We start from the raw sequence: 27,701 nt of genomic DNA, 5'->3' as shown, positions 1-27,701 counted from the left end.
TTTTCGCTTTCTATGAAAATCACATGTTTTTCTGACTAAAAAACAGCGGATTTAAGCTTATACACCTGGTACATAAATAATAATACGATGCATATACATTTTAATAATACCTTGACAAAAACTGCAGTCACCATTCTTCTTGTGTTAAAAAACCTAGATGTTGCATAAATCATTCTCAAAGCGTACATGAGCGAAGGTAAGTAACTGCCAATTTTGGTCGGATCTAATCTGTACAAGGGTTGAGTAAATTTTTCCAGTGCATACAAATAATTGACATTATCTTGAGACAATATTTGTATCGTGTTTATGTGATTTTCAAGCCTTTTCCATTCCTGTAGATAATAATTAATAGAATCATAAGTAAGTCCTTGACATTGTCAATAATTATTGGCAGAAAACCACTTTACGGACTATACTTATAAAAGGAGGGTTTTATTACACTACAAATTGAATATATATGTGGATAAACATTGAAAAATGTCCATTATAAAAATGATTTTACCGAAATGGTGTAGCTGACTTCTGTTACAAATTTCACAATACTTCTAATTAATTTCATTTGAGAAATACCTTCATTAATTTGGATTTTGACTGCACCAGAAATTGTAGAAAAGTCTGAGTATGAGGGGCTTTAACGTGTTCCATTATTGATGAGAATTTAGCCAATATTCTTTTCCAGTAAGTGAGCTCTGCAGATGGCCCAACAGTTTCTGTTTCTCTGCGTAATTGTTGACTTTCAACAATAGCCTACGAGAAAACAGTATTTCAATGATTACATGGACTTCTACATTCTCCTCCTTCAATTATATGTTTCACAGAGTACAGATATAAATATTATGTTGTGACGTGTCGAAGGCACTCGATGCGACACCTGTGGAGGATAGATACAATGTTGTCCCTGCGAGTCATTAGTAAACGCGATACCGACTCCGCGGAGAACATAAAAACAATCGCTTGCTCGGCGCACCAAGAGCGAGCCTCGCGCGCACGCATGGGGAAAGTCCCGAGGTCGCAAGATGAAAACTCGATCTTACATCGAATTTAACGACAAAATTAATCATCCCGATTGTAGGAAACGACCGCGGCCTTGATCCCGGCAAATCAAGGGGCGAGAAATTACGAAATCGTCTAAGGGCAACCACCGTGTCCAATAGCACCGTCAAAGAACACAGGCCAGAGTGGGAACCTGACGATATAGTAATAGGGACCATAGATTTGACGGGTATAAAAGGCGTGAATTTTCTGCACTCGCGGCCTTTTCTAATCGTTCTGTGCCGATCGAAATAGCCTCTGGACGTGGTAGCAAAGCGCTTGTCCTCCTGTAAGTACCTTATAAGCAATACCCTTGCAAGGAGTGACGGTAAAGCACCGCACCCTCTGGCAACCGGGTTCAGACGGTTTAGAGACGAGGCACCAGATGCCATCCCATACGAGCTCATAATTTTGCCATTTTCATTAATTTTTAGTAAACAGGTGGAACCGAGCACCCAAGGAAAACGCTGGCAAAACGTCCAATCGGGATACCTCGGTCCACCTGCAACGGCGGCATAATCGACGGATTCCCCTATCGAGAATCGTCGTCACTTTTCAGGAAATTCGACGAAGCGGCTCGCTCACCGTGAGAAGTGTGACAGCAAGGCGCCGTTTTCCTTCCACGCGGCAGCGAGACAGTCCGCGGTTTGGTCTCGCGTTCTTGCGTCTGCTTCCCCGGCGTGACATCATTGCGACGTTCCGTGGGTGTCTAGCCGCCTGAGCCGAACTCGGACGACGGTGGCGGACTCTTGCGACCGCCCCTCGGCATGACGTCATCGCAACGTTCCCTGAGTGTCCGGCCGCTCCAGGCGACTCGCATCCCCGTGTAAATCACCCTCAGGTTCAAAGACGGCCTTGCATTCGTGCACCTACCCATCGCCGTGACATCATCGCGACGTTCCCCGAGTGTTCGACTGCGCAGGGCGATTCCGTGCCTGACAAGAGGATAACACAGGAACCGCGAATACCGGAGACGGTCTCGTACCCCCCGTCTAGCCCTTTGGCGTGACGTCATCAAGACGTTCCCTAGGTGACTAGCGGTGCGGGGCGATCCAGTCCCTAGGTGCATCGTTCACCTACACCTACACTCCAAGGGCGTGACGGCATGGCGCCGATCCCTCTCAGTTAAAGGGTCACGGAAGCACATTGCACAAAGTATTACCGTGGAGCTCGTCCTCAGAAATCTGGTATAGTTGGAGAAACAAAATGATGCTACAGCTAAAACGCTACGAGACGCAACAGACAGACACGCAGAGACCATTGACTACTTCGAGTCCACGACCAAACCATCCTCAGATGAGACATACATTTAAACTCTGTATTCCCTTTCACGCGGCTCTCACTGATGAAAACTGCTTAGAGGCTGAGACTCCACGCCATTAAAAACCCTAGCTAATCTGAGATTGCCAAAAGAAACCCAGGGTAAGCCGAAAAGGCAAGAATAAGACACTTCCTTGCGACCGCCCAAGTGCGCGACACGGCGCGAGAGACCGAGGGGGGGGGGATACGTATAAGAAAAAAGGTTTACAATCTGTTATTTCATAATTTCTGATTACATGTTCCATGTTCGAATCGAAAAAAAACTGGTATCGGTGAAGCGTCATATTTTTTTCTCGTGCAAACACAATAATTAAAATGTAGCTATTTACACTAAATAGTCATTGGACCATGATAATCTATTTAATAAAGTTTAATGACGGAAAAGGTTACAGTCCAGGACCTCATATAACAATATACTTAAACATTGACTGCCACGACCACTTCGCAATATCGTACTTGTCGTTTGTTTCGACATTCGACATATTAAAATAAGTTTCTTAACAATGTATAAATTTAGAGGTCTTTTTAAAATAAAAATTGGGAAAGCACATAGGCTTGTTATATTAAACAAGGAGCAGTATTGGTGGCAATTTTTTAAGATGTTATTTATGTAGGGTTCTGTATAATGATATCACATTTTCATATTTCTCTAGATGTCGATACTATAAATCTTATGAAAGAGACTGCGTTCTTTTTCATTGTGCAGTATATAACAATTCTTTCATTTCAAATTAATAATCACATTATATCTCATATTATAGGTAATCGGGAAATCCGGCGTACCCGATGGGCCACCCTATCGTGTATATTCACATTAGAACTATCCAAATAACGAACTTTCCAAAACATTCATCAGCATACACAGTATTCAAATATATCGAAGGCTTCTTACCCTTTGCATTATATTCATCCAGGTTTTTAAATGAGCTTCCACTGTTTGAATTATTTTAAAATTTGTTGCACTACTTGTTGAACCTTCAGATTCTGTAGCCTCGGAGAGAAGTTCATACAAATCCCAGTTTATTTCGAACTTTATAGCTCCATCTAAGTCTATCTTAGTCACTAAAATGTGAAAAAAATAGCATTCATAATTTTTGTTTAGTATAGAATTAGTAAAAATAAATATAACTATGCCATTAGGATTACTACAATTATGAATTACATAGTATTATGCAAAAAGCGCAAGCATTTTAAAACGGAATGAAAACTTTTGGGGGAAGCATGGACTGGATTATATAGTAGTCTTACTGAGGTTGTAAAAATTAGCGATTACAAAACACAAGGCAATTACACTTAAATCTGTTTCTTGATACCTCGTCTCTATCAAGTACTTAAAATAATTTTATAACGCATGTGTAAAATTGTAACGCATCATTCTTTATGTACCCCGCCTCAAAAGAAATATAATCCAAGGTATAGAACATTTTTGTGTATTCAATATAAAAGTACAATCATTGTTAGCATTTAAACAAACCGGACCTTACCACTAAGAAACTCGCTAAAATCTTTGAAGTCTCCTATAAAGTTTTGCTTTGTTTTGTGACCTGCTTCGCTTTTCAACAATTCATGCCATTGCGTATTGAAGATTATGGCCGGCTCATTTAATTGGCATATTAAATCTGATATACCGGCAAGAGAGTTTCCAGTCTTAGGGTTAACTTCAACATATGCATAATAAGTTTCCTGTGAATTAATTTAATTACGTTAACAATTCAGATATGCTATTCCTTGTATAGGTTATATTTAAAAGTCTTTTAGTAATACGACAAATGTTACAAAAAATATGTAACTAATAGATTTCAGAATTTGGCACATTAAGTAGGGGAGACCGAGGTCAAATGTAACACGGGACAATTGTAACAAACGTTATAAATTATTTATTAAAACTGGAAAAAGCGTGGTTAAACAGTGGAAGCTTTCCATGAATACTAGGAATATTTTGCAGTCATACCATGCTTGTTAAATCAGACGTTCTCTTGTAATTTTCATTTTTCGTGATACGGCGTAGATCAGTAATATTTTTATCAGTTCAATACTTTCGATTTATATTAAATCCAGAGAGGGTAAAACTGATTCAATCGTGTCGCAGTATTGCACCTACACATGTTTATCATATGTTTAAGGTGAAGTGAAACACGTCGAGGAACTTGATCAACGTCGATAAAGAAGATTTTTCTAAATGCCTACGCTGGCGACGTTCGTTTTTATATTGACAGCTGTGTTGAATTACATTGAATATTGTACCAAATGGCATACTCCACCTATCGTTTTCGTACAATAAATATCAAGAAATCGAAGTAAAACTCCAGAAATCCTCTGGATTCAAGCTTTCTGGGGCCCGAAATGACTGCAGCGGGACACCCTGCGCCATCTGTGATTTCCAGGTCAATTAAATTGTCACTCCGAGACCCCGTATTCCATTCGTTTTAGCATAGAAGTGCATACAACACTTTTTTTGCCCTTATCCTGTTCAATCTGTTATCGATTACCAGAGTGTTCTAAATTGTCGTAAAATTGTCCTGACCCTTTCGATTCTCATATCGGAGCCTTCGATAATTGTATATTGATCGAAATATGAGAGCTCGACGCCAGTTTGGTTCTGGTCTGGGCTGAGTTACAAAATTTTGTTAAAAAATCCAAATTTTAAATGTGTCAGGACAATTCTTAGATGATCAGGAGCGATGCCTCAAAGTTTCGGACAGTTTGGTCTAATACCCATAAAAAAAAGTGTTGTATTCGAATCGACTGATTTGAAAGTAAACTGGTTCTAAGTTGCTGTAATTGTATCAATTATTTGAAAAGAGCCATCGGGAACAATTGTAACAAGGTACATTTAACCCTGATCATCATCTACGTTCCCACGGATAAATTCGATAGAACATAATAATTCTTGAATATGCCCTGGTATCCGTAAAAATGATAGAGAACCGAAATCCATCTGAAGATATCATGAAACATCTTGCAAATTTAGTTATGAATAAAAGTAGCAGTCAGAGAATGTTGTCAAAGATTTCGAAATTTGCCATGTGACTTCAAATAGGTACGTAAAAAGCCTAAAAGAAGCGAAGGAAATAGTTATGGGTTACAAACCCAATAACAAAGTTTTATCTCATGAAAATGAACAGACTTTTTGCGAATGTATTTGTAAATCCGGAGATTTGTATTTCGGATTAGCTTCAATACGTAGCCTTGTGCATCACTAAAAGTAAAATGAGCCAAATCTGAGTTCAATGTCACTGTACCGTCGCGTCGTCCACGTGAGCGTTTGATGCTGTCCTCCAGGCGTAAATCCGGGACCTCGCGATTTGCAATTAAATTCGCGAACACGAAGATAACGCGACGACCGTACGCCAACTTAATATTGTACGGCTGGCTTTTAAATGAACGTGGACCTGAGCTAAGCTGCTCTTATGGTCGGGTGATTTCTGTTGAAATCCGTGTGCGATATTCTCTTGTTGAGAATTGACTGGTTGAAGTTAGTGAATCAAGTCGACTGGTTAAAATGTGAGAACCAAGTCGACCGATTGAAAGTAGTGAACCAAGTGACGCTCTTCGAGGATCGCAAAGCTCTCGAAGGTAGCGTCCGCATGCCTCCCTCGCAGAGTGGGAGTTTAACAAATTTGAGATTCTCGAATCAGAGAATCGTGTGGGAGGAGTAATGTTGAAAATTCTGAAATTACTTGAGTTTTCTCCGGAAAAAACCCCCAAAAAATGTAAAGGAGAGATCCCTCCAATGCCGATTGGTTAACTCCCTTGGACGTGCCAAATTTTTAGGTGCCGCCTTTTACTTCGTCCCTGAGTGTCCCAGGTGACTCGCACATGGGGTCCTCCGAGATCGACAAGAGTTGCCCGAGCACGGAAAATTCCAAGTACCACTAGGTAGTCGAACACTTGGGCGCCTTGGAGTCAACCTTTTTATGGGTTTATTAGGGTTGGACCATTTGAAACCGGAAATTTAGCAAATCCAAGGGTTTTTTGAGAATAAATGAATCCGTGAGCGTGAAGCAATATACGTCGCTCAGTTCGACGTTTAAGATAAATTGCTACGACCGCTGTAAAGCGATAAATAAACGCGAAAGAAAGTTTTTCTTGGCATTGGGGCTGAAATCCTGAGAATTTGAGAAATCCGATTGTTAAACATATGGTTGAACCTAATGTGTCAGGATGTATGTACGCAACAGTCACCAATGCACGAAAAGGTCCCATAAAAAGTGTATCAGTAAAACGGAAAAAAAACGTACCATTTCAACGTTTACTGTTCGAAATGTATTACTAATTATGAATGTAACATATTTATATTTATTTTTTTATATATGTATTGTCACGGGTCAAAGTATCAACGTGCGCCTTTGAAGCATGTAGGCTGTCTATTAGGGGAAGTGCTACTTAATATATGGATCAAATTTCGATCATAAGGAGCTGTTACAATTAATTGTAGAAATAAAAACGCAAAAATGGGTACAATTGACCTTGGTCTCCCCCACTTTTGACTTAATATATGCACATTATTCTCTCAATTGTCATTCATCCAAGCATTTAAATATATACGTTACCTCAAGTAATTGCTTCAATTCGAAATTAATACCTGACCTCAATCTGTACACAATTACACATTTTCCACGGAATTTTTCAGTGGATCCATCAGTCACACAACAACGCAACATTTCGGTTTCTCTGGCCAATTGCGCTGTCCATCGACCAGTTTCTGTAATTTAAAATGTACGATAAACAACATTTTTTCAGCAAAAATTTAATTTTACTTACGCGTTGGGCGTTTCGTTGAATTCATACGCTAATAGCAATGTTTAGAAAATAATAAATTTACTAGTTTCCTCTAAAGGAATTACTCAATTACTTTGAAATTCATTATTCACGGGTATTTAGTAAAATAAATTAAAAGCATTAGCAATTCTCAAAAGAAAACTACAACTGATAAAGTAGCCTGTTAATTCGCAAACACTGGTTGTGTCGCTAATAATTCAAGTCTCCTCAATGCCCTTTTCTAAGATATATTTTTTATACAAATGGTAAGGATTTCTTTTCAACCTGAGCTTCTAGTTCAAAGATCTGGGAAGACCGATTTTTTAAATTATTTTTTCTGATGGTTTAAGTTTCGATGAATGTACCTGCAATAAAATTTGCTCCAATTCATCAAAATGATGGAATTGTAAAAGTTTGCAAGGAAGAGCACGCTGCACTTACAAGTTTACAAGTGTTAGTGCACGCAATAGCTAAATCACACCTGCGTTATGATGTGTTTATACGCGATTATGATGCTGAAGATAGTTTTAATCCTAGAGAAGACTTCCTAATAAACACGCAACAGTGAATTACACAGATAATAAACAGGTTCACCACACGTTTAAATAACGTAAAAACGGTTCTCTATACTAATAATCAATGTAGAAAGAACGTGTAAAATGTGGTGGATGTTAAACGTTCTCTCTCCGCGCGAATCATGGGGAAGTTCCGGCTTACAAGAATCGTTTAAATTACGTGCGAATATATACATTTATTCCACAGTTGCCAGAAAACGTAGAATTCACGATGAAAAATATACGTAGATTCCTTCAGGGAGAAGCTGTTAGGTCCCGACCTAATTATAATATTGATTGTTAGATTAGTCTACATATCTAAAGCCTAAGTATATTCTTAAGAACTGCGCTCCAAATAAATATCATCTAGTACCCTGCTCTCGCTTATCCTTATCCTTGTCCACAATGCGTCCCCGAACCACTCGAAAACCTTCGATTGAAAAACATCCCGCGATTTCCCCAATTCCCAAGGAAACTAGAATACTCGTGGATTTCCCAGAAAACCGATTATTCCTACCCTACCATCCTCGACGAATCACTGAAGAGAATTCTCTCCCGAACTTATGATCCAACCAATGAGTTTTTAGATTTAATCCTTTTAGTGCCGGACAACGATATATCGTCGTTTTACAAATGCTAACGACTTTGGCCGGCACTAAAAGGGTTAATATTGCGTACGTGACCTAACGTTAATAAAAGACTAGGGTTAAGCGCGCCACGTGTCTTTAGTTAGAAGTCTTTGGTCAGAACTCAACTTCAGCAGTCTATAGGATAAGTCTGGGATAGTTGGACCATGTTTTTTTAAAGTAATTTTTTATGAAGCTTCGCAATGTCTAGGATTTAGTATGTTTTTTTATAATGTGTATATATGACCTTGAACAATTGTAAGCACTTCTCCAGCTGTTACACTAATGACACTTGAAGTTATGATTTTTTTTCTTTTTTTTTACTCGGTAGTCCATCTATCCCGGGGGTACTCGGGTTAGATGGACCACCTCCTAGGGATTGATGGACCTCTGGGATACGTTACTAAACAGGGTGTAACACAAGAAATACATGTTATCAAAGGTATAAACATTGTTTATTTCAAAGTATAAAGTTATAAACTGCTTGAAAAGTGATTAGTATAGAGTTATAAACAATTTGAAAAAGGATAAGTAAATTTGATAATCAATATACTTAGAAAATATAGGTAGTCTGATTTATATTCACATGGTTCAGAACATTTAATCATTCTGCAGTCATCTTCTTTCCATTTCCATTTCCATTTATCCATCCATATATCCATTTATATAGAAAGTAAAGCTCTAATAGGAGATATGGTACGCCTATCCCAGGTTTTTTCAAGTAGTTCATCTATCCCAATTGTCAGGGATAGATGGACCAGCTTCCCGTCCAGACAAACAACGTTACCGGCATCCCATTTTAGGTTAAGATTGTACTCAAGTATACACTTGAGTTATAGAATTGATCCTACGTCGAAATCATTTAAACTAACTTAACCACATATGAAATAAATCCAGTATAAAATATTTTTCAACTCACCAAAAGAAATCAACAAAGTTTTCTTCTAAAATACGCATGAAACTCATGAGCAAAACTAAGCGTGGTTCCGTCTACTCAAGAAGAACAACTTCGGACAACGACTGCAGCGCTGCTGTGACACCCCAGCCAAATATTCGACAAGTCCGTCTATACCGGTGGTCCATATATCCCGGACTTACCCTATTCAAAGCATCGCCACTTTGTCTCTTGAACTCGCGTAAAAGTCAAACCATACACAATAAACTATTTTATTGTACTCGAACTCGACCAAGTCTTTGGTTGGTTTCAACCATTTGGAGGCTAATCCCTTTCAACGTCCATGTAACTCGGTCCAGCCAACGATCTCAGCGAGCATCGCCAGATCCTCCTGAGCCAAAGTCCCTACGACCTAACAGGGCCCGACAAGTTCGGTACTGTGGTTAACAACCCCGTAAATGGTTCGGGATAAAGATTAGTCACTTATATAATTGAGAGGAGGCACAAAAAGTAAGGAATTTGATGGACCATGAAAACATTATACTAACAAGGAAATTACCTGAGGTGTCCCCCTCCGATTTTGTTCATTTTTAAATATGTTATAGAGGACTAAAATTTAAGGGACCCGTGTTTTTTTTTATCGGCGGATAAACACTTTTAGGGGGCGAAATCAGGCTTCAAAGTTGGCCGTACAAGGGGGTGAGTTGGCTGTTCCATATAGAAGCACTCGACCGATTTTCATGAAACAACCGTCAAAATGTAGGGAATGAAAAATGATGAAACATGCATTTGGAATTTTTCGAAAAAATTCATTTTTAAGGGGGTGAGCCACCCCTTTGAATACTTCTTTTACCCCTTACGCGAGAAGTAATTGCCCTATCCAAATGAAACTTGGTTAATTTATAGACCAGAACTATAAAAAAAAGCATATTTTGGCTATTTCGAAAAACGAATTTTAAGGGCTGTAACCACCCTTTAATAAAATTATGTATAATCTCGTTTTAAAACAAGCTTTGTACGACTTTCTTGGACTTGAAGGACTTTGACGATTAAAAGGATTGACTTCTGCCAATCGAAGGTATGGCTCTTTTCTTTTCTTTTTCTTTTCTTCTTATTTTCACGTTCTAATATTCGTATTTTTGAGAGATGCTGCAATAGCACAGTCCCAGGATTGTGTTCAAAAAGGACTAAGAATTAGGGATGCGATGGCTACCACAATGGCAGAGATCGTTGGGGTTGGGATTTACTTTAGAATTTTACCTCTCTGTAAATTTTATTCCATAGATGATCATAGGATTCCGGCTTACTCCGGTTTTTCCTCTATCTACTCGCGCTTCTAACTTCTGTCCAATTTAAGGACTTGAATTTCTCCTAGTTCTATTCGAATTCTGGTATGTCTACTCATATTGAAAATCAAATCTAATCTGTCTTTTAAGCTTTGACTCGGGGTCTCCAGGAGTGTCACGGCCTCTTCCTACTTCTCGGCCTTTTCGTACCGCCTAATTCTTCGGTTATTGCGCACGCGTCGATTGCCGTCGATTTCGGTATCGCGCAGACGCTCCTAATTCGCCCCGTTACAATACTGTAACAATTTTTTAAATGAATTCACTTTCCACCACTTATGAGTTTTTTTAAGAACAAATCTACAAGATGCAATAAGTATTTTTAGCACCGATCGAGAAGTACCGGTGCGGTCTTCAAAAGTCCGAAAAATATTTATTCCTTCATAGGCTTTGATAGCATCATGGTTCGCGTTACTGCTTCCTACCCGTGAGTCCCGGGTTCAAATCCCGATAATTGCAATAAAGTTTGTCTGCGTTAAGGGCGCTCACCACTCCAGCGATTTTGCAGGGCCTCACGGGGACAACGATTCCGAACGTATTTCTAAACCAATCGAGCTTAACGAGTGCTCATATCGAAAATGAAACGTTGACCTCTGTTTATATGAGAGCGATTTTCGATAAGTGGTCATTTTCATATAAAAAAGTACAACGACATAATTTGAATGCTCTTTTAACTAGGAAGGAGGTGCTTGATCGAAAATCGCTTCCATGTAAACACACGTCAACATTTTATCTTTAAAACGAGTACTCGTTGAGGTCGATCGGTTGAGAAATACGCTCAAAGTCGTTGTCCCCGTGGAGCACCTTTTTCAGGATTTTCGAGTTTCTCGCGAGGAATTTGGGCATTCCTTAGCAACCGTTGCCGACTCTAGGCGGAGCGTCCAACTGACGTGTGCAGGCGGCTGGGGGTCACTCACGTTTCGGCGCCTAGTCCAGAGGCGTCTAGCCGTTGCGTGAGTTCTATACGTGCAAAATACACACACATTTTTCGCCCGTTGCTAAACACCGCCCATTGTGTGTCACGTCTCCCTCATCCGAGCGAGAAAGTAAGTTTTGGTTACCTCCCACCGAATTCGATGCTAATGCCATCTAGCGGTGGAAGTCATCGTCCCCACTTTGGTGGTGAACGCCGTTAAAAGCAGCAGAATTTGTCTGCATAACTGTACTGAACAGGTTCGCGAACAGACTTAGCTCAAAAAGTGTTATGAATTTCATTTTTTTCACAAATACGTATGCATATGAAATGCATATCTGTAGACATGGATTAGTGATCTATTGTAGATGTCTACGATATATATTACATATCATATCCGGAAATCTAACCTTGAGTGTATCTAAAATAGAGTTCATAGATATCTATATATATCTTAAATACATTCAATAAACATTTATATGCGGGTAACATACGGAGATTTCACTCCGTGCGGTGCCTGGGTAATAACATATTAAAATGTACATATAAGTAAAGAGGGCATTCAACAGAACACTGTGAGCTGTAACAGTAACACTACCTGTAATTCATAACAAAGATACGAATTTCATGCATTAGTAATCTTTTTTACTAGTTAGGAACATAATATTTACATAATAAAAATGTTGACTTACAGAAATATGATGGATTAATACATTACCAAAAGCTGGAGACTCCATTGGTTGATAATGTATAATAATTGCTTGGCGCCCACTTGAAGCAAAGAAACTGCTGAATGTATTAACATAGTCGTGTTTATCTATAATTCCTTCTTCCAACACAGAAGGACTCGTGTTCAGTATGTAAGCTACCATTTCTAAAATATGCCGGTGGGTTGTTTTCAATAAACCTTGCCTACTATTGCGTTGTTCTTTAAGCTTCGCCTACAACACAAGATATCACGTAAAATATCAACAGAAGTAGTAAATTTTTATTCTCATATCTCTTGGATAATATTAGTAGTATTCCTTGTAATAATATAATAAGGACTGCAATGCTATTTCAAGTATTACATTTGTAAAAGTTTTATTAGTATGCCCAATCTTGGCTTAAGATTATACGAGAGGATCAATCAATGTACATATAATAGATGTCTAATCGTTAGTGAAAGTATTTTCCAAATTGGGTGTACCAATTCGTTTCAAATTATACTATGTGAATGTGGAGGCCCTAAAGTAGGTCTTGAAACTCTTGAAATTTCATTTTTTCATCAAAAAGTTATTTATTTATCATGGTCTAGAACCAACATGGCGTGTTCCGTACACGTTTTCGATGTTTTATGCTTCATGAAGGATTGCACCTAGTTGAATTAAAGAGTCCGGAGATTCGAGAACTTTCCAAAATTTTAAATCGCCAAATTTCACTTCAGACAGAACGACATCGAAGCGCTTAGTCGTAAAAAAACCCGCTCGTATCGGTTCTCGCGGGCAGGCCTCCCGTAATCCGCAATATTAAGGTGAAGTGAAACACGTCGAGGAACTTGATCGACGTCGATAAAGAAGATTTTTCTAAATGCCTACGTTGCCGACGTTCGTTTTTATATTGAAAGCTGTGTCGAATTACATTGAATATTGTACTAAATGGCATACTCCACCTGTCGTTTCCGTACAATAATTATAAAGAAATCGAAGTAAAACTCCAGCAATCCTCTGGATTCATGCTTTCTGGGGCCCTAATTCACTGCAGAGAGACCCCCTGCGCCATCTGTGATTTCCAGGTCAATTAAATTGTCACTCCGAGACCTCGTATTACCATCGCTTTGGCATAGAAGCGCATGCAACACTTTTTTTGCCTTTATCCCGTTCAAATGCGAGTTTATCGATTACCAGATTGTTCTAAATTGTTGTAAAATTGTCCTGACCATTTCGATTCTCATATCAGAGCCTTCGATAATTGTATATTGATCGAAATATGAGAGTTCGACGCCATTTTGGTTCTGGTCTGGACTAAGTTAAAAAATTTTATTGAAAAATCCAAATTTTGAATGTGTCAGGACAATTCTTAGATGATCAGGAGTGATGTGTCAAACTTTCGGACAGTTTGGTCTAATACTCTTAAAAAAAAGTGTTGTATTCGAATCGACTGATTTGAAGGAGGTTTCACTTCACCTTAACACGCTCAACTGATCGATCGCCTAACGGTTTCCGCACTCTCGCCAGTCTCGTTTTCTCTTAAAAGTTAGAATTAATTTAATTTCGGTCTCAGGAGTAGCGAGGCTCGAACCTTCGAAGGATGCAGTTTTAAAGTTGCAGAGGCACGGACTAAAGCTGCATACCATCACAATATATACACATATAGTCAATGATATAATAATTATGAGGGGGAGGTATACATATATATATATAGGTTATAGAAATACCATTTTCGTTACATTTTTGAAACAATATTGTACTACTCCCTTCACCTCCCCCTCAAAATTATTATATCTTTGACAACCAGTTGTAATAATTTACTTACAATAACCTGTTTATAACGTTTTAATCTATACGATCTTTTCTAAATATTCAGTACCGCTATAAAGAACAATCTTTCTGTAATATATATTATTTTGAATTATACAAAATATTATTACGAAAGGAACAGCAGAAATTACGTACAAGTTTTTCTTTGGTGCTTTCAATTGGGGATCCATCAAAAGTACCTATTCTTCTATTCAGTATATCTGCAATTCGTCGATCTATAGCGGGCAATGTATAATCCCGTGATGCATAATATGTTGACGCATTGGCCATCTTAATTGAAAAACTATACAGATTCAACTAACGACACGTTAAAATCAAGTAATAATATATTACAAATGACACCATGTTTATCGGAAAAGCGATGTCCGTGAAGTTGCTCACGCATAACTATCAAATTTTTTATATTTACTTTCTTCTTAATATACAATGTACTGTAGATGTGATCTTATTGAAGTAGTTATTCACTTCAATATTTCTAATTGAAAAAATGTTTCTTTAAATTAAACGAAGGTTACATTTCTGTCTTTAATAACCTTTTTTAAAGCAAAAAAAATTTGATGGAAAAGGATTCGTGTGATATAATAACTCATAATTTCGGTGGAACAGTTTCGGAATTATTTAAAAATGAATTTAAAAATCTTGGAAGGAACGAGAAAGGATGTCGTTACTCTTCAGAGATTAAAAAATTTGCTTCAACACTTCATTATTATTCGCCGAAAGCATACAACTATTGCAGGTGAATTTTCAAAAAGTGCATTGATTAATATCTAATTGAATCTGTTCAGTACAAACATGACACATTAATCTGAAACTATAAATACCTTTAGATCCTACAATTGCTGCATCCAAGTAGCATAAGAAGTTGGATATGTTCCGTAAAAGCAGAACCTGGTTTTATAACAGAAGTATTTTTTGCGATTTCAAGATTTCCCATAGAAATACGAAACTTGAATTATGGATTCTATTGAATTATGGATGTAGGGTAAGTCCGGGATAGTTGGACCATGTTTTTTTAAAGTCATTTTTTCTGAAACTTCGCAATGTCTAGGATTTGATATATTTTTTTATAATATGTATATATGACCTTGAACAATTGTAAGCACTTCTCCAGCTGTTACACTAATCACACTAGAAGTTATGATTTTTTCTTTTTTTTTTTTTACTTGGTAGTCCATCTATCCCGGGGGTACTCGAGTTAGATGACCATCTCCTAGGGATTGATGGACCTCTGGTATACGTTACTAAATCCGGGTGTAACACAAGAAATACATGTTATCAAAGGTATAAACATTGTTTATTTCAAAGTATAAAGTTATAAACTGCTTGAAAAGTGATTAGTATAGAGTTATAAACAATTTGAAAAAGGATAAGTAAATTTGATAGTCAATATACTTAGAAAATATAGGTAGTCTGATTTATATTCACATGGTTCAGAACATTTAATCATTCTGCAGTCATCTTCTTTCCATTTCCATTTCCATTTATCCATCCATCCATATATCCATTTATATAGAAAGTAAAGCTCTAATAGGAGATATGGTACGCCTATCCCAGGTTTTTTCAAGTAGTCCATCTATCCCAATTGTCGGGGATAGATGGACCAGCTTCCCGTCCAGACAAACAACGCTACCGGCATCCCATTTTAGGTTAAGATTGTACTCAAGTAAACACTTGAATTATAGGATTGATCTTACGTCGAAATCATTTAAACTAACTTAACCACATATCAAATAAATCCAGTATAAAATATTTTTCAACTCACCAAAAGAAATAAACAAAGTTTTCTTCTAAAATACGCATGAAACTCACGAGCAAAACTAAGCGTGGTTCCGTCTACTCAAGAAGAACAACTTCGGACAACGACTACAGCGCCGCTGTGACACCCCAGCCAAATATTCGACTAGTCCGTCTATACCGGTGGTCCATATATCCCGGACTTACCCTAAGCATAAAACCTGGAAGCTGGGTCACCAAGTTTTCAAGTTTCCATAAGTAATTACTGTAGTATTTCGGAAGTTTAAAGACAACAGTGATGATAAATATAAATAATCGTAAAAAAATCGTAGGGTATTAATTAATTAAGGAACGTAATTGGGGGAAAGAACGTTTGGTAATAATTACAAGATTAACGATGGAAGCTGAAAAGAAGAAATAAACAAACCAAGGTATTATTGGTGACTAACATAGACGTATGCAAAGTCTTCCATTTTAAATTATACAATTTATAACCTTTTAATGAAATGTAATTGTTTGCATAAAAAAATGAGTGTTATACATTCTTAATGCTATATGGTTTCTTGTGAAGTATGAGCACTTTCGAAACCTTTAGTATTCGGTTTCCGCTTTTTTGCATAATGTTGTATCTTGTCTTCCAAACTATCTGAAAAAAAATTGAAACTTTAACATTTTCTCCATACATTTATCTAACGACTTACACAATGCATTTTATTGTAAGATAACTTCGGGTGATAAGGCCCATGTGGGTAGCAAGGCCCATGCTTATTTTTCATCATATTGCAAAAGTGCAATGTTTGTAACTCCCTCTATCAGTTAGTAGTACAAAGAAGAGTCTATTGTGTCTATTGCCGGGTCTGTGGACGAGTCCATGTAAACAGAGATAGATAAGAAATGTTTCCGAGTGAATCTTATAAAATTTCATTGCAACGTTTAAACTGTTTGTCACAAAGTTTTGTGAAGTACTGCTCTATCTAACAGGTATGTAATACCTTATACTTATCTCTGCATACTGTTGTATGAGTTTTGTTGAAAAGGTTTGTTTTTTAGAGTTTATAACTTGGAAATGTAAATTGCACCGAACGGGTAATAAGGCCCGACATAGTGCAACATAGCGTAACCAAAGATCTTTCTCAAAAAGGACATGAGACTATGACTAGTTGCAGTAAATACAACATTACAACAAAAATTGAGCGACATACCTTAAAAAGAAAAAACGAAGTCTGGCACCTGAAAGAAGACTGAAAACTGGTACCCCAGAACCTTTAGCAAAAAATAGGGTTGCCGATATGCAGCAACGTACTCTGTGCAAGAAATGGCTTTACGATGAATGCCCGAAGACAACATTCGAGGATCTTGATGATATAACTTGCCCTAACTGTGAAAATTAATGTATATCCTACCACCGATGTCCATGAACCTTATTACCCACACGTGCGGTTAACAAAGCCCAGGAGCACCGTGCTCAAACGTTTGATTACGTATTTGTTTAGAAATATATTTTATTTTTAGACCGTAACTGAAATAAACATTGTTCGTGTACACTCTAGTCATTTCCCCTTCCCAAAATATTTAATATTTTAGTTTTTGCAAGCCTTTCAAATTATGGTGGGGCTTATTACCCTAAGGTGGTACCTCATATGTATCTGCATAACACACACACACACACACACGCGCGCGCGCGCGCGCAGTATAGTAAATTGTAAACGCGAATAAGGTTTTTCATCTTTCGCAGTTAATCAAGTTTTTGACATTGAGATACAATTTACGCTCATATCTTTTTTTAGTTAAAATTAATAATTTCATAACTAATTCGAGTATTGGCCTCTATTAGGTGATTATGAATTGAAAATTTGCAACCATAACATTTTCAAGTATTGAATGCGACAATAATTTTATAAATAGTAATTTCTTGTTATTAAACATTAAAAGAACATAGATATAAAATTACACCATCCGTACTAACCACAAGTCACTCTTTTCATAAGAGGTTGATATACTTTCGTTTGTACTCCTTGAAGCAAACAAGTACTTTGACTCCTGATGCCTTCATCGTCATCTAGAATAGTCTCCATTTCTCTTAACATCTCTCTAGTCATTGCAGCCCTGTATAAGAAACGAATGAAAAACGTTTATTGATCATCAAAATGCCAACATGGGAACAATGGCATGTGCAAAATGTGTACTCGAATTGATGAATTCAGATATTTGACACATTCCAATTATTCATCATGAAACACCGTTGAGGGGGAAAGAAACTGTTTATAATGACTCCACCATACTAGTTAACACTGTCACCTGCCATATTTTTTGTTATCGCACTCACAGAATCAGTTCAATACTTCCCATGACTATACCCTCTATAATTATCGTTTCCTCGCTCGTATAATAGCACAAATTGAGATAGTAATATGCTCTCCATTCTTCCATCAATGAAAATCGCTGGCTGGACCCCATCATCTATGTCATTGTCTGCCATATTTATATGACACTAACCGTGACATCTGTTTTCTTATACACTTACTGCACGGATTCTCGTCGATCGTCACTGCTTCTCCTATAGTAACACAGATTGGAGTGCTTTTTTCTCATTTAGCCAAAGTAGGATAGTACCTCTCAAGTATCTATTGTATTCATACTTATATGTTCACTACAACTGGAGTATCTGTACCCTTCCGTGTGTACTACGCGGTTGTTTTCATCGGTCATAATGGAATGAATGTTCTACTATATTTGGCAAAAATAGTTTATTTGAGGTTTTCATGGGAAGGGAGCAATTTGAGCTAAATTTGCAATTAATTGAATAAAGATAATTGTATTTGGCTAAACTTTTGTACACCGAAGGTGTTTTGAGAGGATTTCACTTTTTGTTAAAAAAATGTTAATGTCTTTCTTATGAATTCAGCGATTCCAAGATTCTAGAAAAATCTTTTTTTTCTTATAAAAACCAAATCAGTCTGAAATATTTTGTTCGCCATATGGGGTCCGCCATTTTGAATGTTGAAATTATATTATCTGACATGACTACTGTGGTCTCAATAACATCAAGAAATCTTTTTTTCTGTAAAAATCCAATCAGTTTAAAGCTGAGATGGGTATAGTTCCTTTTCATTCCGCGCGAGGACGTGTCGCATGTTTGCTGCCCCAGAATTATATGACAGTCCACCTATCATGTCTATGGGAAAAAGTAGCCTGTGACTGGGGCGACGACGATGATGATAACAGAACCACGATTCTGAGAGTGCTGAAAAACTTTATGATGCTATATCTTCACGTAGGTACTAGCGATCGAAACCGGGTAAATTTTTTTAATTCCTGATTTTTTACTTGATTTTTTTAGCTCATCAGACGTTCATTTCTTTTTCTATAGTAATGGAGAGAATAGATTCCCATTTCTCCCACTCCTGAAATCTCGATCCTTGGCGTATAGAACTCTGTAGCGTCTCTATCGAGCTCCAGCGCGGAGAGCGCGTTTCTCTCAGCACATGACGCTGTGAGTTTCTCGTTCAAAAATGTATTTGGCTCGAAACTCTATCGAGCTTCTTGATAGATTTCATACATATCTTACGTACATTCAATAAACATTTATATAGGGTTAATTTATGGATATTCCACATGAATGTTCATGAGTTTCAGGATCTGCGTTACGGCCTCCATATTCACGTGGTAAAATTCGAAACGAATCGATACACCCGATTCTGAGAATACTTTTACGAACGATTTGACCTCTCAGATATATATCGTCTGACCCTTTCATATCACCTTAAATGCCTATCGAATGATGACGCGATCTGATGCTATCGCGATGAAACCGAAAAATGGAAATATTGTCGAAATTATTTATAAATTTGTTATAAACATTTATAAACCATTTAATAGTACAAGAAATTTGTTAAGAAAAACACTCTACCCACCACGTCATTAACCCCGAGATCGATATACCATCAACTGTTCAACGATACTTTCCCTCCTAAACTCCATTTTTATGCGGGCAGAAAGTGACTACTTTCCTCCCTTGGAAGGAAAAGTGTAACATAGCACGTGCCAGACAACTTTTGCAATTACAATTTAATATAGCACATATTTAGTGGTTACTAAAGTACATTCTCTCTTTTCTCTGCAGATGAAGAAAGTGATTTCTAAGTACAAAGAAATTTAATAACAACACCAACAATTAACAGCTAATGATACCTTTCTGTTAATTAAAGATAATTTAATCTCTATATTTCATAACTAGAAATGTATATTCGAAGCAGGGCAATTTGTAGGGAATCTGAAGAAACATAACAGACGTTTAAAAATTCCTTATTCATTTGCAGAAGTTTAAAATGATCAAGGTAATGATCGATGATTACAAAAGTTCTCACTTTATAGCATTAAGAGTCCAGTCCTGTTGCAAAGTGGTTATAACGTTTGTAAGTTCGTGATTATCAATAAACCAGTTTTGATTCTCAAACTCACAATGCATTAAACACAGGGGAAGTTCATGAGCCAGATTATATTGTGGCTTTCGTGGGCATATGTTGGTATCTAGAAGATCACAGATGACTCTCGGACTTTCTTTTTCTTGCCCAATAAGAAATAGGATGCCCATTATACAACGAATTTGATGCCATAAAAATGCCTGGCTTGTTATCGTCAATTCACAAATATCATAACCTGTAATAATTCAGATGACGTTAGAATTCAACAAAAATCATACGGCAATAAGAATTTAACTAGTAAATGAGAACATATATTATGTACAACATGTTTTTGTAAAGTCGGTACAGACTGAGCGAGAATTGTTTGTCAACAGTTGGTTAACACTGTTATATGACTACTGGTCCTCCGTAAAAATGGAAATACGCTACAACCCAATATCCGCTGGTTTGCAGATATACTTGCAACACCATTAACGCTTTGGCTCTTAACACCGGATATAACCGGCATCCACGAAGCAACTTCTAGAGACGAACATCGACCGTACCCGGCATCAACGAAAAAGTCGAAAAAGACAATCAACATCGTTTTCACTTTCGACTTATTAATTCTTGCCTTTTTTGGTTGTGGGGATCCCGAGGTGTGCCACTCGCAGCTTTGACGTTTTGTTTCTGGGTCGTACTCAAAACACCGTATTTCACCCCCGGTAATGACATTGTCCAAGAAAGAAGATTTAATCTCCACGGGTTCGAAAAGTTCAGTCGCGGCAGTCACCCGGTGATTCTTCTGATCGTCCGTTAAAATCTTGGGAACCAGCTTGGCACACACCTAACTCATGTACAATTTATCGGTAACCAGTTCATGTACAATTGTTTTGGGAATGTTGGGAGTTTCTGCAATCATCCGGACACTCAACCGACGGTCAGAATTTAACAGATCGCGCACACGGGTCAAATTGTTGTCGGTTCTGCTGGTAGACGGCCGTCCAGCGTGGGGTTCGTCGACCACCTCTTCCCGGCCTTCCTTAAACGCTTTCAACCATCGCGAAACTTGCAAATACGATAGAACACTATCCCCGAAAGCTTGCACAATCAATTAGTGGGTCTCTGCAAGAGATTTGTTCAGTTTCGAACAAAATTTTATCGCGTAACATTGCTCGAGTGACGATTCCATCACGTTTCGTGACATAGGCACTAAACAGGGGTGCGCGGAGACAGCGATCTTGACGCCCCAACTGCTCGGAGCAGATCGGCGAAGGCATTGCTTTGAAGCTGAGAGTCCCCCCCACCTAATCCGACCGGTCCGAACTCTGTGCGGCCACTTTAAGTACCAGCACAAAAGAAATTGCATTACATTCTGGACACACCTCGTAGTTGCGAGCCGCCATTACGTATATGTAAAGTTTGAAGCATTAGATTTCCGTACAATTTGTAATATATATGAAATGTCCTTACTTGATGTTGTTTTGAAATCCCTCCGGTGTTCCGAAATGTTAGCTGTAGAAATTGTTCTATCAAAACGAGTTACTCCATTGGCCACATCCATTTTACAAAAATTCCTAAAGTCATGATGTCCTAATAGATATTTAGTTGCTTCATTCATAACCTTTACATTTAAATCTCCTCTGGGGAATAAATATTTATAAGTTCTATATTTGCAGTTAAATCTGGCTGAGACATTGTTTTGAGCGGGAGACCATGCTACACATCTTATGTCTCTCGGTAGCAATCTGTTTAACAGTTTACAATAAGGTAGTTCCTCTTGTAAGTTATGTTGGTTTTCAGGGCTTAATTTACTCCGAATATCTAAAGAAATTGTTTGTGAAAAAGCACTAACGCCTTTATCGGTTCGTCCACAACGATGATAATTACAATTTTCTCTGGACTCAATACAGCAACTCTTCTTCAATGCTTTAAAGAGATGATATTCAATAGTATTTTGAGTCCCTTCTTGTTCTACAAAACCGTGGTAATCCCATCCAAGATAATAGAATTTTAAAAGAATGTGCCTTGTGTAACAGCTGGAAGAAACCAAGGTATCAAATCAACGAATTAAATAGTATTTTGTAATTCCTACAAAAATTCTGTCATTTCAGAAGCAAGATACGACCAAAAATCAGGTTTCAAATTTCTCAATACTGTTTCCTAAATTTTTACATTGCGTCGAAGTACTATATCGTTCGAAATTATTCTACCACTTAATAGAACCGAATTGGATAACTGCTATTACCGTGAAAAATCGAATTGTTTTCTCGGTTTTTCATTCATCGATTTCCTTTCAGAAACTTCCGACTTTTTAGTTATGATCCTTCTTAATTGTTGATTATGTGCTTCAAGTTGCATAATCCTATTAATCAAACTCTGAAATATGCAAATTATGTACATAAACAAGTGACATATAACAAGTATTAAAGATGTAAACAATTAAAAAATTGACATTAGATCAATATTTTAAATGAAAATACAGAGACTCCTGTTCATGGAATATTTTTTATATATTTTTTTTTCATACAAGCAAGTCAAAATGGAAATCAAATTGAATCTAAATTTTTTAATAGTGTCCTAAATTAAAGAACAAAATCAGTGCCTTAATTACAAAAAGAAATAGACAGAAGGGGCTATTTAAATGGTGATCTGCCCACGTGTTTCCAAAAGCTCCACTTGCAAAAGGAGATAAGCAGTAGCGTAACAAAATAAAAAGTAAAAATACGATAACATACATCCACGTTTGTTCAGAGTACGTACGGAAACAAACAATTGCGTCAATGCTGCCAGATGTACGGATTCCTCGGGACTGTGGATTTTTCAATATATAAAAAATGCGTATTTTTCTGCGGATTCTAAAATTAATACGGATTATTTACCGATTTTAATTTGTAAAGAGCAGCATCGCCTGCCAGAATACGGCAACTCGACACGCACAGGCTAGTTACGCGACCGGCCGCGATGAGGCTACACCTAGGTTCCGCGCTCCCGATAGCGAAACGGCCCGCGACGAGTATATAAAACTATCCAATCGAGCGGAAAGGAAGAAGCTCCGGAAACGCGACTTCTGAGTCTGTTCAGTGAGAAGAAACCCAAAGTGCAGATTCCAAAGCTTCTCAAACCCAGGGCCACGGAACGAAACTTCGGCCCCAGACGATCGCGAGTAAATTCATGACAAAACGAGAGGAGATAAAGCGTGAAAGGTTTTTATGTAAGGATTAGGAACTTAATCATAAGCACACACGATAAATCGAGTAGCAATTACGTATTTCGAACGGCATCACATTTGGAGGCGACAAATCATAGTAACGCGCTTTTTTCTTTCTTTGTAGCTCCCCGGCGGAGATCTCGGCGTTAGTCGCCAGGACCGCAGCCCAGTTGATAATATACCTTTGTTATTATTTTCCATTGAATACCTCGACTACTTTTACTCCACCCAAACCTTAGCCACACGTACCGACGGCTACTGTCTCGGGACGAGAACCGAACGTAGACCGTGGCGTGCAGGGCACCACCTAACCTGGGACGCCAACGGCCTATCGTTACAAATTTTAATTTGTACACTTCACGGTGCTTTAATATCTCCCGCATGCAGATTCTAAATAGAACTTGATTAGTTCTGCTCATGGGGAATCCAATGTCACCATTGGAATCAGTCAACCAAATTCTGCATACAACCTACGAGCAGAAGGTATCCCCTTTTCATAACTTGAGGTAATCGGAGTTTAAGTTAATAAACCAGGTTTACACCTAGTTTCAACCTAATTTAAATCTTAAACTCCAGTTAACTTAGTGTGAAACCGGGCCTAAAGCATCTTTACTAGCTTATTAGCAACGTTCGCTATCGAAGATCTTAAGATGATGTGAAAGGCAGACTTGAACAGTGTTACGTCCCACGTAACGTTCCCTTCACGAGCAACCACTCGAATATTAAACTCAGATAAGAAAACCCAGGATTTTGTGGAAAAATACTAAATCCTTATTCGTTAAGACCTAAAAAAAAATAATATATTCTGCAAACTGAGTGTACCGATTCGTTTCAGATTTATATATATAGGCTGACTCTTTCATATCCTCAACCCTTTCATATCCTAAGCCCGAGTACAAGGAACTTCCCTGCACATGTATCAAGCCCTTCCGGATGGGGTAGGTCGGGAATTGTTAGGTCCCCACCTAACTTTTTATTTTAAGTAATATTAAGAAAGAGACTAAGCAACGCGTCTCGCGCTCCAAAACGCTCCTGGAGACATGCTCCCCCTCGTTCTTATCTCCCCTTTGTTTATCCGAGTACTTCCGCACCCCAAACTAGATGACAGCCCTGGGAAACGTCAAACATTCAGATTCTCTGGAAAAGGACACTTTCCACCTGTTTCCCCTTCAACCTGTCCCCAAGCCAATCACATGAGACACTTCCCTCCTCGATCTTAAAAACCCGCCAATAAGCATCCTCCTCCGCGCCTAGGAACATCCTAGGTCAGTATAAAAAGGCCCGCTCCGAAGGGCTCGCTCTCTGATCTACCGAAGTTTGAACTGTCTCCATTCTGTAACCTGCGTGCGAGGCACCTGTAACTCTCGGCGAACGCTAGTCCCCTTGAGTTGACCGAATCTACGAGTCGTTCCTGTAAAACCGAGAGGCATCGAAAATAAAGTATCTTCGTTACTTTGCTCGACGAGGTCTTTGACTGGTTTCAACCATCTGGAAGTGAGTCCTCAAAACAAACCCACGAGGCACGGTCCGATCGACATCCTCGGGTAATCGCTATCACCGCTCCCGAGTAAATGATCCCCGACCTAACAGAATACGTTGGTAGGCCCGGTTCCCGTGGCATCACGGGACCGCATATACCCATCCCGACAGCCATCCCAAAGACCCGCCGGTCCTGGCAGCTGTCTCGCTGGAAATCGTGGACCTGGAGTAGTCATCACTATCACTACATTCGCCACCAGACGTCACAACCCCCGCATCGGGAGCGGCTATCAGGCCAGGTTGGATTGCTTCGGCTAGCGGGCACCGGGATTCCGAGGTGCGCATGCTCGCACCTGGCGCCCTAATATAAATCGGAATTCCGGATAAGCCGAAAATCGGACTTGACCCCTTTGGTACGCGAGTTCCAGGGCGTATGACGATTTCACGACGAGGGGATAGATTTTCCAGTCGAAGTATACAGGGTGTAACAGAAATGGTGAACACGATTTATACAGCACTATCCTTGTTGAAAAAGGAGTCGAAAAGTCCTGTACTATTTTCCCCTATATTGCATAATTTTCCTGTAATAACTAATTGAAACACAACCAACCAGTCGCGTTCCGTAACGGAACGTATAGCGGAGAACGCTAAGGCTGCGTTCAGCTGTCTGTGGTGTAGCCGCATTTTATACATATAAAATCACCCTATCACCTTGAAAACAATTTGAATTTATTCCTCATGCAGTATATACAACCGAAGAATTGCGAAAAGCTGCATGTCCATATGTGACATAATATACAGATGACAATTAATGTTATAGAGCATCAAAAAACATTGCAGTTTATATATTGTTAAATATAACTAATCCGATATTAATTTACTGGAATAGCACACGTATCAGAAATATTCAGAAGTACTCTCCTAGCTATCCGCATGACTGGTAGCTCTCGTTCATCATTGTCAAATAATTCGAATGCAGCAATGCAGTTCGTATCAACCCCACAAAGAATCTTAAATTTGTCACAAATTTACGCGGTCTTTGCTCGAGTCTTTCTTTCTTTCTTCATATATCTTTCATATTCCTTAGATATCGTAATTTGACAGAAAATGTCTTCTCGAGTAATCTCATGTAAACTATCTGACATTTTCACTAAATTCGAGTTACAAAATCAACCTCCTGATCTTAGCTATGGATCAAAATTCGCTTGAATCAACAAATTCAAGGTTGTGGGTAAAGATAGATTAATTAAATGCATTATAGTTTAAGATTTTCCAAGTTTCGAGGTTCAAAATGGCATCATTTACCACCGCTGACTGCAGAAATGAGTTTGTCTCTCTCTCCCACACGCAAGCATTTAGGTTATAGGGATTTAACCACTTGCGCTGACAGCTAAGTCACAGATTCACAGATTCTCGACGTACGTGGCACGTCTTTCCAGCGCAAGTGGTTACACAAATTTCTCGAGTGTCCCCCCCCCCCCCCTATTTTGCAGGGGTATTCTGAAATCAAATCTGGTAGCACTGAACTGCGTTGGTTTCTGTGTTTTATTAAATGTACAAGGACATTCAGCAAGATCTGTCAGATTCTACCCGTTTTCCGAAACCATAAAAAAGTATATGCGTAATAAGGAACAAAAATCAGGCCAAAAATGCAGCAAGGAATATTAGTAACCATGAAACAGTAATTGGAGGAAGTCAAACGATAGAAGGAATAGTAGTCTATCGATCAATGGATGAAACTCACCTTTTTGTCAAGAAGTTCTAGTTCTTCTCTTGTACAAGCTTTGGCTATTTTACCACGATTATAACTAATATCAGCCATGTTTGTATTTCTTATTGTCTATATAACAATTATTGATTAATTAGCATTTATACATGATAGACCTGAAAAGCCAAATATTATTAAATTAGTTCACTGTTTAAATTGTATAGGTCAAAAAGTATTATGAATTGAATCTAACATGGTATTTTTTGCAAAATACTCTTTCTATATATTTAATCATCTGTTTGTATCAGTGGATCTTGCCCAGCCAGTCTATTACATGTAATATCTCCAAAGACAAGATAGATAATGTCCCCTATTATAAAACAGAATGAAATAAGCATATCAGTGGTTGCATGTCAAGGAAAATATAGACTACATCTCCATTGTACTCCACAATTCAGGAATAATCGGGTCCGAATCGAGTAAACCGCATGTCTTCGTCGCATTAATAAATGCGCAGATTCAATCCCGAGCATTTCAAACGACGCATAAATTTGAATTTACTGGGTTTGGACCTAATAAATCCCGGATATCAAGGATGACAGAGATGTAGTCATAGAGTTCTAATGGATTCCTGAACAGTTCAAAAGTTTTCTACAATTTGTTTCCTTAGTTCTACCAATTTAGAAAATAGAAATTAATATGAAAAAATAAGACGCTAACATCTCACGGTACCTTAATTATGAAAATTGAAATAATACAGCACATATTTTTACAGATTATGACGTGACTAAAAGTTCTAAGTGATACAAATCAATAGTTCCACAAATTGTTAACCTACGTTTAATAACTTTCACTAATATAGTCAACAGTAAATTCAGGGATACAAACGTTTGCAAAACTCAAGCCATATAAGGAATTCTTTAGAAGTATTCTGCTTTATAGTCCTTAATCACGTCACAATTTTTCAGCAGAGTACCATCAGCAAAAACAATTACTTAAAAGTTATTAACAAATTCCAGCATATAACCCCTGGCGCAGATGCTAGAATTTCAGAGTTCTCTGTATGTTAAACAAAATTCCTAAGAATAGTTTTGGGTCAGTTTTGAACAAAACCATCGGCAAACAGTTAGTTGAATGTTGTCAATATAACTTCTTATTGCACTGTAGGGGCAAACAATATAGAAGTCACCATAGAAGACCAGA

The 27,701-nt window shown here is 38.1% G+C and overlaps 1 protein-coding gene across 7 annotated transcripts; it reads right to left on the bottom strand.

Annotated features, from left to right (window-relative positions):
• On the bottom strand, positions 1-27,701 carry LOC105700209 (tRNA pseudouridine(38/39) synthase). Of its 7 annotated transcripts, XM_023433336.1 has the most exons (9): positions 27,387-27,701; positions 26,752-26,868; positions 26,535-26,674; positions 12,163-12,385; positions 6,906-7,057; positions 3,837-4,035; positions 3,245-3,414; positions 571-747; positions 1-332 (listed from the first exon to the last, which is right to left on the bottom strand). In XM_023433336.1, the coding sequence occupies exons 3-9, from the start codon at positions 26,610-26,612 to the stop codon at positions 36-38; spliced, it is 1,296 nt and encodes a 431-aa protein (XP_023289104.1). In that variant the 5' UTR covers positions 26,613-26,674; positions 26,752-26,868; positions 27,387-27,701; the 3' UTR covers positions 1-35. The 7 variants fall into 7 exon arrangements, with proteins under 7 accessions (XP_023289104.1, XP_023289105.1, XP_023289103.1 ...); XM_023433337.1 differs by lacking the exons at positions 26,752-26,868; positions 27,387-27,701 and adding an exon at positions 17,664-17,803 and having other exon boundaries at positions 26,535-26,619; XM_023433335.1 differs by lacking the exons at positions 1-332; positions 571-747; positions 3,245-3,414; ... (1 more) ...; positions 6,906-7,057; positions 12,163-12,385 and adding exons at positions 15,834-16,343; positions 17,664-17,803; positions 20,065-20,356; positions 21,574-22,139; positions 22,349-22,479.

Source organism: Orussus abietinus, unplaced genomic scaffold (genome assembly GCF_000612105.2).
Source record: "Orussus abietinus isolate OABI.00-Male unplaced genomic scaffold, Oabi_2.0 scaffold551, whole genome shotgun sequence".
NCBI classification, from domain to species: Eukaryota; Metazoa; Arthropoda; class Insecta; order Hymenoptera; family Orussidae; genus Orussus; species Orussus abietinus.
The sequence above is the reverse complement of the archived record's forward strand: the minus strand, read 5'-3'. Positions and strand labels throughout refer to the sequence as shown.